This window comes from Semicossyphus pulcher, unplaced genomic scaffold (assembly GCF_022749685.1).
Source record: "Semicossyphus pulcher isolate SPU_LCO1_2020_fin unplaced genomic scaffold, fSemPul1.0.p SCAF_2, whole genome shotgun sequence".
Lineage (NCBI taxonomy): Eukaryota > Metazoa > Chordata > Actinopteri > Labriformes > Labridae > Semicossyphus > Semicossyphus pulcher.
The window spans coordinates 35,128,412-35,139,995 of record NW_027211693.1 but is presented as its reverse complement, the minus strand read 5'-3'; the positions used below and the strand labels follow the sequence as shown (position 1 = coordinate 35,139,995).

Here is an 11,584-nt window from a genome sequence, read left to right as displayed (position 1 = left end):
TAAGAGTAACTAAATGACCTGTGGTCATTTTATGGCAGACCACAAATTTGCACAATTAAATGTACTGAATACAGGTGTAAGTATCTAAACATGTTAGGACATTTATTATGAATACCTTTAGCATTCGGTCAGTTATCAATTACGGCTTTCTTATTCCTATTCTTATCTTCAGAGAAATATAAACAAAGTGATTTGTCAAGTCAGATTCATTCTACAGCATGTGTGAGGTATTTTCCTTTTCTGCATGCTTCAGGGAAAGACGAAGACATTCCCGAGGAACTCTGTATTGTGTTTAATTCATTGAGGCTGTTTGCTGTGCAGAGATGCCTAAATAATATACAGATCTGATGCTCTGCCCCATTGATGTCTTAGACAGTCAGGTATTAATACTCTTGATTACTTGTTTATCAATAGGTGGATTACAACCCTAAATTTATTTATCTCTCTTCAGCATTACAAGAAAAAAACCTTTAATGCCATGTTGCTGCCTCTCCCTTGAAAATCCAGCCTGGGAACAGATGTGCAGAAATGCTTTAGGAGCTGCTCCTGACATCACTCCAAAATCTTGTGTACTGCAAAACTGATGTGAAACCGTGTTTTCTGATATATGGGCATGAGTTTTTGTTCAATGTAACAATTAGGATATCAAATTCAGATATTCTCTTGTGACTGAACTTGTTTATTTTCAGTGCCGAACACTGCTGTCATTGAATTTCTTTGATTAGCTTCAAAAGGTCTTTTCCACCTTATTTCCATCCTGTGTTCCTATGAGATCATTTCCATCCCGTGCTCCCTGATGTTAATGTCAGTAACTCGGAATCTACACCGACACTGTACCGTCAGACGAACATGCGCGTCACGTAAGCGTCACATAAGCGTCACGGCAGCATCTATTTTGTAATCTATACCAGCTGTGATGACAGCAAGGATGAGTCTCACTGTCAGCCAATGGTTGCGATTGCTGGCCATAAATAGAGGTGGCAGTGACGCCAAAAAGTGTGCAGTCTGCCGGAAACAGTAGAAGAAGACAACTTTGCAACTGACTTGTAGACTTATTCCTAAATTGAGCATAAATTCTGTGTTTATGTAGGATGTAGAAGTCAAATGAGAATGAATGAATAGGATTGGTATATGCAGATGTTGAGGAAATGTACATATTCATTGCTTTTTCAAATTAAACTTGCCTGCTAATCTAGCCGATCAGTAACTTCAACAGGAAACTGAAATTGAAGTTGGCCAAAATGAAGAGATCACATCGTTTAACATGGATTCCTTGGTTGTGGGCATGTATTATGTATTGACATAGAAGTCACTGGCTTTCTGCTTCACTGACAGCAGCGGGGAAAATTAGACTTGGCGCGTAAAACGAACGGAGCAGCAGAAAATTACTCGCATATTACGCCCGCCTCCCGCAGCATACGCGGCTGGTGGAGACTGCAGCACTGAATAACATTGGAGCGGTTCTGTCCCCGTACACGCTTGTCAAAAATACGCTTCAAATACATTACCTCTGTAGATTCCATGTAAGACTAAGGTGGCCTATAAAAAACCTTGTATGTTGCTGCACATTTGATTTAATTGGTGCGTGACTGTGGTCTTTGGACTGTGCTGTATTCATGATTTTGCCCTTATTATACGAACCATCCAGACCCCTCAGGTCATCAGGGACAGGTCTGCTTTCTGTCCCCAGAGTCAGAACCAAACATGGAGAAGCAGCATTCAGTTTTTATGCTCCGTATATCTGGAACAAACTCCCAGAAACATGCAGGTCTGCAGAAACACTTTATTCTTTTAAATCAAGCCTGAAGACTCACCTGTTCACAGCTGCCTTTTATTAAACTATTTTAATACTTTTATTTTAATAACTATTCTAAATTATTTATATCTGCACTGTAGCTTTTACCCTTATTTCTTATTTTATTTTATTTTTATATTTTAGCTTCTATTTTAGCAGTTTTTCTTCACTTTGCTTTTTAATGTATGATGTGATTCTTTGCCTTTGTTGTTCTATGTAAAGCACTTTGAATTGTCTCGTTGCTGAAATGTGCTATATAAATAAACTTGCCTTGCCTTGCCTTGCCTTATTGTTCACTTATATGGACAACATTGAATTAGCAATGGAAAATGTGAACAAGCAAAAGGAAGATACATTTTCTCAAAGGTAAAAATCCGTCTTTCAGCGATTCCTTTTAACACTATTAATATCCATTGGGGAAGTTGGACAGTATAATGCATGTTTAACTAAATAGTTCTTATAATTCAATCCTTTCAACTGTCTGTTTGCTGTCTTTTTTAAACACTATAGATGTTAATACAAAAAATAATCATATCTAATCACAGGTTTAAGCACTGCTTTACATCTAACATGGCAATCAACAGAAACAATATCCTGAACAGTACTTTGACACAAAAGGTAAAACAAAGAAATTTACGGTGAGAAAATGTATAATAGCTTTCCCATGTTATCCTAGTAGAAGAAGGAAACTGAAGAAATTTGGCTCTGAATAATTCCTTGGCAAATGAGGCGATGCCTGTTCATATCAACTCTAGTAGACACGAGATTGCTGTACATCTGAATGAGAGCACAGCAAGTGAGAAATGAAAAAGATCCCGACGTTGGTCCTGGGACTCAAAATGTTAGAGATACGGCGCATTAAATGCAAGACAGCGTACTCTAAAATAATATTGTTCAAGGCGTATCCACTTTCACTCTTTGCTGCTTATCCTGCAACATCACATAATATCAGACTATAAAATCACTCAATGTGTGCTTTCAAATGTGTGCATATGTGTGGGGAAAGCATTTGCAAACAGTGAGACTGCAGCCTGCAGCCCCTCTTCCCTGCGCACACACACACACACACACACATTACAAAATTGCAGATGGAAGTCGGCTTAAACTCACAGCAAAGTGCAGATGTTACTGCCAACTCAAAGTTAAGTCAAAAGCCACTGACGCTTGAAAATGTATGTTTAATGTTGGAATAAGAAAAACACATATACACACAATCCTGAGATAAATGTTATAATACACATTTGTTAGAGGGTAGATTTGTATTGTGCATTCAAGGACAGTTTAAAGTGCTGTGGTTATGATGAATGACATATTGCTGATTCGAGGCATCTGTCAAAATAATGGATGCTCAGGAGTCACTGAGAGATTTAGTGCATATTTAAAGCAGTCAGAATATACATTTCTGTATATTACATGGATACATGGATTAAGTCAACTAAAGGGCTTTTAACAATGCCAGTTCAAAGCAGGATTATTGCTCCTCTGTTACGTTCCGTCTTCTATGTAGAAGGCACGGAGGCGGAATGGTGGGGCAAGTCGTTCAGCCTCTGAGCAGGCATCGGAGGTAGTAACGGAGGCGTAACAGCATCTGTGTAAACTGCAGAGCTGGCAGGGCGGAACAGCTCTGTGTGTGTATTTAGCACACACGCTGTTTCTGTACACCTCGCGCACGATTTGCTTCCACAATGCTGGAACGCTATTTAAAAACACACACTGGGGTGGCTTTACGTTGCCATTGCGTGGTCCAATGTAGAATAACGAAGGTGGCATGAGGACGAAGCTTTGTTGCGGTGCTGAGACGGAACCGCAGTGTTAAAAAGGCTCATGTTTCTTTGACGGCACAGTTTGCCCAAAACTACTCTGAAACCCATTCCATCCAATCCCAACCCATCGTGCCATACCACCTCTGTTAAGGGATGGTTTTTCCAGCTTAACAAAGAGGTTTCAAGGAAGAAAAACCATCCCTTAACAGAGGTGGTGGCCTAAGATAGGTATTCTTCCCGATCCTTGGGAATTAGCTCTGCTCATTGACATGCATGCGTATAAATCGCGCTTACACACATGGAAATACGGACAGATTGTGTCTGTATTTATTCATTGAGGAGACTGCATCTAAGTTTTTAATACGGGACGAGCCGACGGCGTGGGTCAGAGACAGATGATCCATAGTGTGACCTTAGCAGTCTATCCGAATTTACTGCTCCAGCAGTGAGCAGTTTATAATCATGCTGCACAGTGATTGATCTGTGTGTTTCTCAGGCTCTGCCCCTGACTTATAGCGTTGCGATTGGTCCCGTATTTCCGTGAAAACCCTTTATAAAGCATAAAATACGTCTTCTCACGCTGTGACTGAGATGAGCCGGAGGTGATCCATGTGTAGTTTATCAGAGTTGTGTTCTGATGCTCATACCTGAATCAATAACATTACAATCTGTCCGTATTCTGCGCACAGTTAAAGTATAAACTTCATCTCCACAGGCTGTCATATGTCCATATGCTGTGTAGTTCATATATTTCACTGATAAACACAGAGCTTTAGAGCAGCATCAGGCTTCATGATCAAAGTTTCATAGGATGTGGAGCCAGGGTTGCCAGGTCCACGCTTTTTCCAGCTGAATTGGGCGACTTTTGAAGTGTCTTTAGAGGCGCAAGGCCCTGTGCGGTCGCACACTTCACACAGCCCACACGACGGTTCTGTCTCTGCGTATGTTTGGAATGTCACAGACACCTGTTGGGTTTCGCGGCTCGGTACTAAACGACCTACGGCCCAGTACCGGTCCGCGGACCGGGAACCCCTGGCCTAAGACACCACCTATCACCCACTTACAATGCAGGATTGAATTCTCTGCCCAAACAGCTGAGATCACACTCACACTCAGGATCATGTGAGCTTAACAACCTATCAACACCAGTGGGTACTAACGACTCTCTGTGATACTGGGTTCACAGCTCAGGCTAATGACTCACCCCTGATTACACATCTATTAGCATACTAATGACCTACAGAGGCTTATATTTCTAGCTCCGTCCACCAGTCAGTTAGAACTGATGATGCCTTTCGGATGAGAGGTGAAACGTCTTCAAGAGCTTCAAACAAGTCCAGTTGCCTTTTGGATTAAGCTAAGAATTAACAAATGATCGTTTCCATTACTTTTGCCCTTTTCTGGAGATTTTGACAAAAATTGAGCTTACACTGTTGTGCCTCTGATGTACACAGAGTATCTCTTAATTTAAAGAGGCACTAATTGTTTCCAATGTTGTTGGATTGCTTCAGCTATAACTTCAATCCTAGCATCAGCATACATATATCTATAGCTGTGTGTATTCTGTGTGGGGCACAATGGAAGGATAGAAGTTGCATGAGCAGACCAGAGCCGTTGTATTTAAGAAGGAATACTGTAATCCACCATGTAAATAGTACCTGTAGGCGCACCTGACTTTTAAAGGGAATGACAGATAACACTCTTGGTATGTTTGATGGTATGCCTAAAACACACTGATGTATAACCGAGGGACATAATCCAACCCCTTTGTGACCTGTGGCTCACTATAGCACCGAGATTGTGCGCGGCTTAACTCGCAAAAGGTAGTCAGACACACCCTTATAAGCCTTTTGCCATGCACTTTAGACCATGCGCTTTAAAAAGTGTAAACAGGGTCCCAATAGTTTGCTGAAAAATTCTGTTTCTGCATATAGAATTTTCTCTTGAGACTTTTTGCTTTGTCTAAAGTTCTACTTTTAAGTAATATTTACAAGTAAGGTTAGATTATATTTGACACAAATGCATTCATGTGCCTTACTTCTCCTTCTCACTTCCATATATCAAATCACATTTTGTTTCCTTAAAGGAAGCCTCAGTCTTTTCAGTTCTTCTGTTGTAAACATTGTATCATATTTTGCCTTTTTTGTGGGACCATCCATCCATCCATTTCTCCATCCATCCAAGCACTATTTCCTACCTGTTACTTTAAGCTCTGTTGTCCGTCGCACCAGTCTAGATCCATACTGTAACTCACAGGTGTAATTTCCCCCGTCACCCTCTTCCACCTCAGGAATCCAGATGTGTGTAGTGTTAATTGTGATGGAGCTTCTCCATTCTACCCGCTCACACTCCTGACAGGAGACACAGACAGAACAAGTTCCAACAGCAGACTTTGGTGTGCTAACACTGCACTAACCTTCTTTTAAGTATGTATCTTACCTTATACCAAGTCATCTGTGGCTGCTTGTACGGAGCCAAATAGTCTTCTATATCAGGACAGGTGACCATCTTGCTATGGGTTATCTCAGCTTTCTCCAGGTGGCGGATGTTACTGCTGAAGCACTTTCCCTCGTCGCTCTCCTCCACAGTCATTGACATGGACACTTTCATGCAGTAAGTTGAGTTCCTGAACAGATTAAAAACATAAGATTGGAAAAATTATTGATCAACATGTGCGGACGTTTAAAACATCGCTGTATGCAGAGTTCCTGAGAATAAAGGCACATAAAAAGTAATTTAATCAACAATAAAATCTTCAGCACCAGCTGTCCATGTGAATTACTTAACAACACAGACACCAAAAACTAGTCTTTATTTCTATATATTTCTCATGTTAGTCAATAACAGTGATATGAGTCATTGCTCCATTGTCCAACAATAGAACTGTGTGGTACAGTCCAAGCTGTGTTCATGGTTAAAGATATGGGTAGACCATTTGGCAATGAAAGGGGTATTTTGGAAATTATAGGGCCTCTGACATCACAGTGTTACTTTGGCATGACTGATAAAATTGGTGTCTAGAAATTGCAGGATCTATAATCTCTTACACAGACAAACCAAAATCATCATCATCAATCAAAAATGCTAATCAGTATCAAGCATCACTTGTGGAAGCAGTGCTCTAAACCTGAGCAGGGAAGCAGCAGCATGCAGCAGAGTGTGCAGTGCAATGTCACCTCCAATCCACTGCTTTTTAAAGGGTGTGTGGAAATGAAGCTGAAGTGAGAAGCACAACTGATCTGTCTTTTGTGTACCTCAGCCATTTAATATCCATAGGCCTCTTTTGCGACCAGGCTTATCCAACCATGCAGTTCCATGGTTGGAAAAGTGTGTTACTAATAACATTAATCATGGCTCTGGTCTATTCCAAAGACCAAGTTAGCGCTGACAACCATCAGTATAGCATTATATACACCTGTGCTTTAAAAGGCCTTATAGACTTAAACTGTCAAGGCTCGAGAGATCTTCTGGTATTATAGGTGAAAAGACATTCATGTTAAGAGCTGCTGTAAGCCCACACTTTCACACGTTTCAGGATAATGTTTGTTGTCAATTGTTACCTCACATACTCTGTGCAAGAAAATGCATATGACAGAGCTATCTGCCAGAGCCATGTGGTAAACCATGATGATGAACTAACTACTGCTATCACACAGCACAGTGTCAGCGAGATCATTGACGTGAAATGTCGGATTGATTTGATGAAATGTGGTCCTGAGATCAGGTAGGATCAGAGCTCTGTCTCTATCAGAGCAACATTCTTCTATAAATAAATAGCAGACCTCAGAATGCCATAGCTGTCCAATCAGAATTGTGTAATCAACACAGCAGTGTCATAATACATAAAACGTAATGTTCCTCTTTTAAGGCCTTCATGGCCTTCAGTTAAACCTACTGTGAGGAGTTTTTAATTATACTATAATTAAACTTATATATCAACTTTATACTGATACATCTACACTATCTACAAAAGCAAACCAGAATATCTGTGAGGAGGCTGAGTACTACGATATGGCTATTCTTAATATCACCACTCTCATTAGGTCTGATTCCAATAGAGTGATTACAACACGGTGACTGAAAGATCCTTTGTTTGCATGTTCCTGGGGAAAATTCATACAGAGTTGTTCATTAGCCAGTTGAAGGGAAGAAAAATGAGTTATTTATTTAGTAAATACATGTACAGGGAAGGATAAGAAAAGAGACGATCTGGTCTGGTTTAGTCTAAAATATGTATTAAAGAAAAAAAAACAAAGTCATCATCATTTATTAATTTCAGTGATGCTGTTTAAAATGGGAAATTGTATTAAAATGTAGTTGCATCTTTCTCTCGTTTGAAAAAAACAGCCTGACAGACGAAGACCTTGAGGACAGAGGTCTGTACCATGAGGCAGGATTTGCAGTTAGCGAGGGAACTTAAGGGTCAACTCTGGATTTTCAGTACTATAAAGTTGGTTCATTTCTCACCGGGGTGCACCATGAACTTAATCTGCACACATAACCTTCAGAGCGGGTTATGTTCAGGATAAGAGATCAAGCTGTCGGAAGTACCGCCTAATGACCAATCAATCCTCTTGATCCCGGTGTCCCTAAGCTCGGTAAGCAGATCTTAAGAGGGAGGAGGGCAAGAGTTTTCAGAAAACGTCCACAAACAATTTGGTTTCCCATGTGAGTTTTCACATGAAAGATATTCATTGTCCTTTACTGATTGGCACCTGACTCTTTTTGGCTCTTACCAGCCTGTCGACATCAGAAACTAGTTAGTGACGATTTTCATTATGTCACTCAGATGTCTGTGCTGTAGCAGCTGAAAGGACTAATAATTAATAACTAATTAATATCAAATTATGTAACAATAATCCATAACTCAAAGTTTTGCATCATTATCACAGACATTGGTGTAAAAGCTGAAGGAGAGTGAGGGCCCTCATCTTCGGCTCCTAGAAACGATTAGTTCATTACTAAATAACAGAGTTTAGGTTTACCTTAAATTCAATGTTGGACGCCACCCAATTTTGACAAAACAGGGAAAACTTATAATTAGTTATTAATTAATTTAGGCTTGTGATCTCAGGGTTGCTACGAGGTTCTTGGCCATGGTGTACAGTGACTTTACCATTCCATACACACACAAATCACAGAATCAAGGTCTTTATAAATGAGATATTTATTAAACTACTGACTACATGACTAAACTACTAAATAGGAAATACATGAATGAATGAAGAATAAATGAGTGAGCACAATGAATAGTTTGCACAATGAACAATCTCTAAATAGGATTGACATTAAGTCAAGTCAAATCAGTGACCGTATCTTTGGAGGTTGATCAACTGATTGAATGTATAAAACACCATTCGGCAGTGGAGAGTTCGAGGAGCATCATGGAAGACTGTGAAACAATTCAATATTAGGTTTAACTATAATTTTGATTAAGGATCCTGGTTTAGGTCTAATGCTTATTAAATCTCTTGATTAATTTCTCCATTGGTAATTTAGCATCAGTTGTCTGACATCAACTCTTAACACTTGAAATAGTATTGTTCACCTGACGATGGGCAGAGTGGCAGCAGCAGAAGTTCTTCCTGGCGGCCTCAGCATTTTGGGTCCCACGTTGCAGACTGCAGGCTTTGAGTCTGTGTCTCTCCATCTCTCTCAGCAGCAGCTGGAGCATCTCTTCATGTCCTTTGGCTGAGGGGGTCATAATGGCAGCTTTGCCATATTCAAAGTCTATTCCGTTCAAAGCCTCTGTCTCTAACGTCATCTTCATTCAAAAGCTTTTACTCAATAGTTGCAAGATAGGATTCAGGATACAGGAGTCGCAGCAGGCGGCGTTTTCTGACCCAGCATTCAGCAGGGCAGCATCAAGGTGAGAACCAGAGGCGAAGAGCACAAGCAGCAATAAGGGATCCTGGCTGGCAGGTTCTAATCGTTTGCGAAATCAGAAGTTTTCTTCACGGGTTGGTTGAATGTCCCTTCCAACATGCTCGGTGTGGCTTTATGCCCTCTCTCCGGCCTTCGGCCATTAGGCCAGAGAGAGGGAGAATCACAACGTCAGTCTTGGGGTCTCAGCAGAAGAGCCTTATCACTTCTCCTTGGGTATTATCCTTTGTGATAAGGGTGTTTTGCATTGCATGAGCTGCTGACCACTCCCCATCATAAACCATCTGTTGCTTCTTTCAGTTAAACTTCTCTAACAAACTTAATATTAACTCGCTTCACCTTTTTAATTCTACCATATTTGAAAGTTTTGCTCTCTCTCCTTTGAAATAAGACCAAATACTTAAAATCACTCACCGAATAAAACTTCATCAATTGAAATAAAAGTATTCAACGATTTCAACAACCACATAGATGACGACCTTAGTTGTTAAGACAAATATGTATACCTGTACTCATACATTTCATATATATGCATCTGTATACCCTTTTGTACACCAAGTGAGTGAAATAACTTTAATAGTCTCATCAATGCTTCCTCTACCACAGGAACGTGTCTGTGTCCTGTGGCGTGCAGAGGTGCTCAGAGAGATCTTGCAGGCAGATAAATTCACACAACATACAAAACACAGGAAAGGCAACCATTGTCAATTAGTGTCCTTATCAACCAGTTCTTGTTGATTCACTTTGTTTTGTCTGAGGGTTGTTCAGTCCATAAGAAAGTGTTTATTTGTTAATCCCTTGTTAGGGGGTCCATGGCTCCCACCCAGGCGTGACTAGAGAGGTATAAGGGTTGTTGCTGTTTAACCCCTTTATCTTCTGAAAGGTCATTTCCTGAGGTGTCTGGGGACCTGGGATACCACTGGGAAGCATTACTTTTGGCATCTTTATGACTTTGAGTGCAAAAGTGCCATGAGTCATTCTAGTTTAGTTATGTTGTTGATTTGTATTTTGGTGTTTTGATATTATTTCCTTTCTTCCTTGGTCACTTTGTCTCCTGTTGTCATGCGTTCTTATTGTTTAGTTTGTATATTGTGTTCCTGTCTTAGTTTAGTCTAGTTCAGTTGTGCAGTTCATTTAGAGAATTTCCTGTTTATTTTTGTAGTCCTGTCAGTCCTGAGTTTGGTTCCTAGTGTTTCCTGTTTTATTTTGTAGTTCTTGTCCAAATGCTCTCCATCTTTTGATAAAGTAATGTCAAACGATCAGATGGTTTAACAGTGTGCTACTGTACACTGCAGTTTGATCCGCTCCATCTGGAGTTCTGCTGGCGCGCATGCAATCCCTCTCCAGCTGAGTGAAGACGATAAATCGACTTTTAAACATATAAAAGTACACATAAGCCCTGACAGTGTGTTCTTGTACGTGTCCATTGTTTGGTCATCCACAGGTAAAGATATTACACAGGGGAAGTGGACATATTGTTGTGCTGGGACAGCTGCGTCTCCCACAGAACTAATTTAATTTGTAAAGTACGAACAATGTGCTCCGTGACGGGTTTGTTGCTGCCCTGCATGTAAACAATCAACACATTCAAATGTCCACTAATAAAGCAAGACCTGTCACCCTGTCTGGCTCATCCAACTGGCTTTCCTCTCTGGGCCATGAATTTGACACACTCTTTGACAAAGAAGCATTTTAGCAGCGCTCCTCTGCTCCACCAGCAGACCTCAGTGTGAGGGCAGCCCGTGCGTAATATTGTGTTTAGATAAAAGAGCATCACATTAGAGCGTCACAAACTCCTCAGCCGTATCTTTGACACCACAGTTTACAACAAAGCATCCTCTTTGGAGTGAGTTAACAAGAACAGCTCCTCATACAGACACTCTTCTGTGCCGTGCGTAATGGTCCAGACCGTCTTGTGGTGAAAGTGTGCCATTGTGCCGGGGTTAAGCCTTGGACAGCCCCCAACTGATTTAACCCCTGGTATTAACAGTAAAAGTAATGTCTTAATTACTTCACAATAAACTGGTGAGACATGCCCCCTCCCCATCCAGCTCATCATCTGTTGCCTATGTGACAGAATCAAGCTCAGTCAGGATGAGAGCAAAGCTGCAGCGTTGACAATCTATGATAATGAAAAGGAGGG

At 40.7% G+C, this 11,584-nt stretch overlaps 1 protein-coding gene across 2 annotated transcripts in view; it reads right to left on the bottom strand.

Annotated features, from left to right (window-relative positions):
• Positions 1 to 11,584, bottom strand: part of il1rapl2 (interleukin 1 receptor accessory protein-like 2) — a 375,845-nt gene that overhangs the window by 116,294 nt on the left and 247,967 nt on the right. For both annotated transcript variants that reach the window (XM_069669702.1, XM_069669703.1), the window contains exons 5-6: positions 5,998 to 6,184; positions 5,756 to 5,909 (exon numbers count right to left, since the gene is read on the bottom strand). In XM_069669702.1, the coding sequence (XP_069525803.1) occupies positions 5,756 to 5,909; positions 5,998 to 6,184 (341 nt within the window). The remainder of the gene's footprint in view (positions 1 to 5,755; positions 5,910 to 5,997; positions 6,185 to 11,584) is intronic.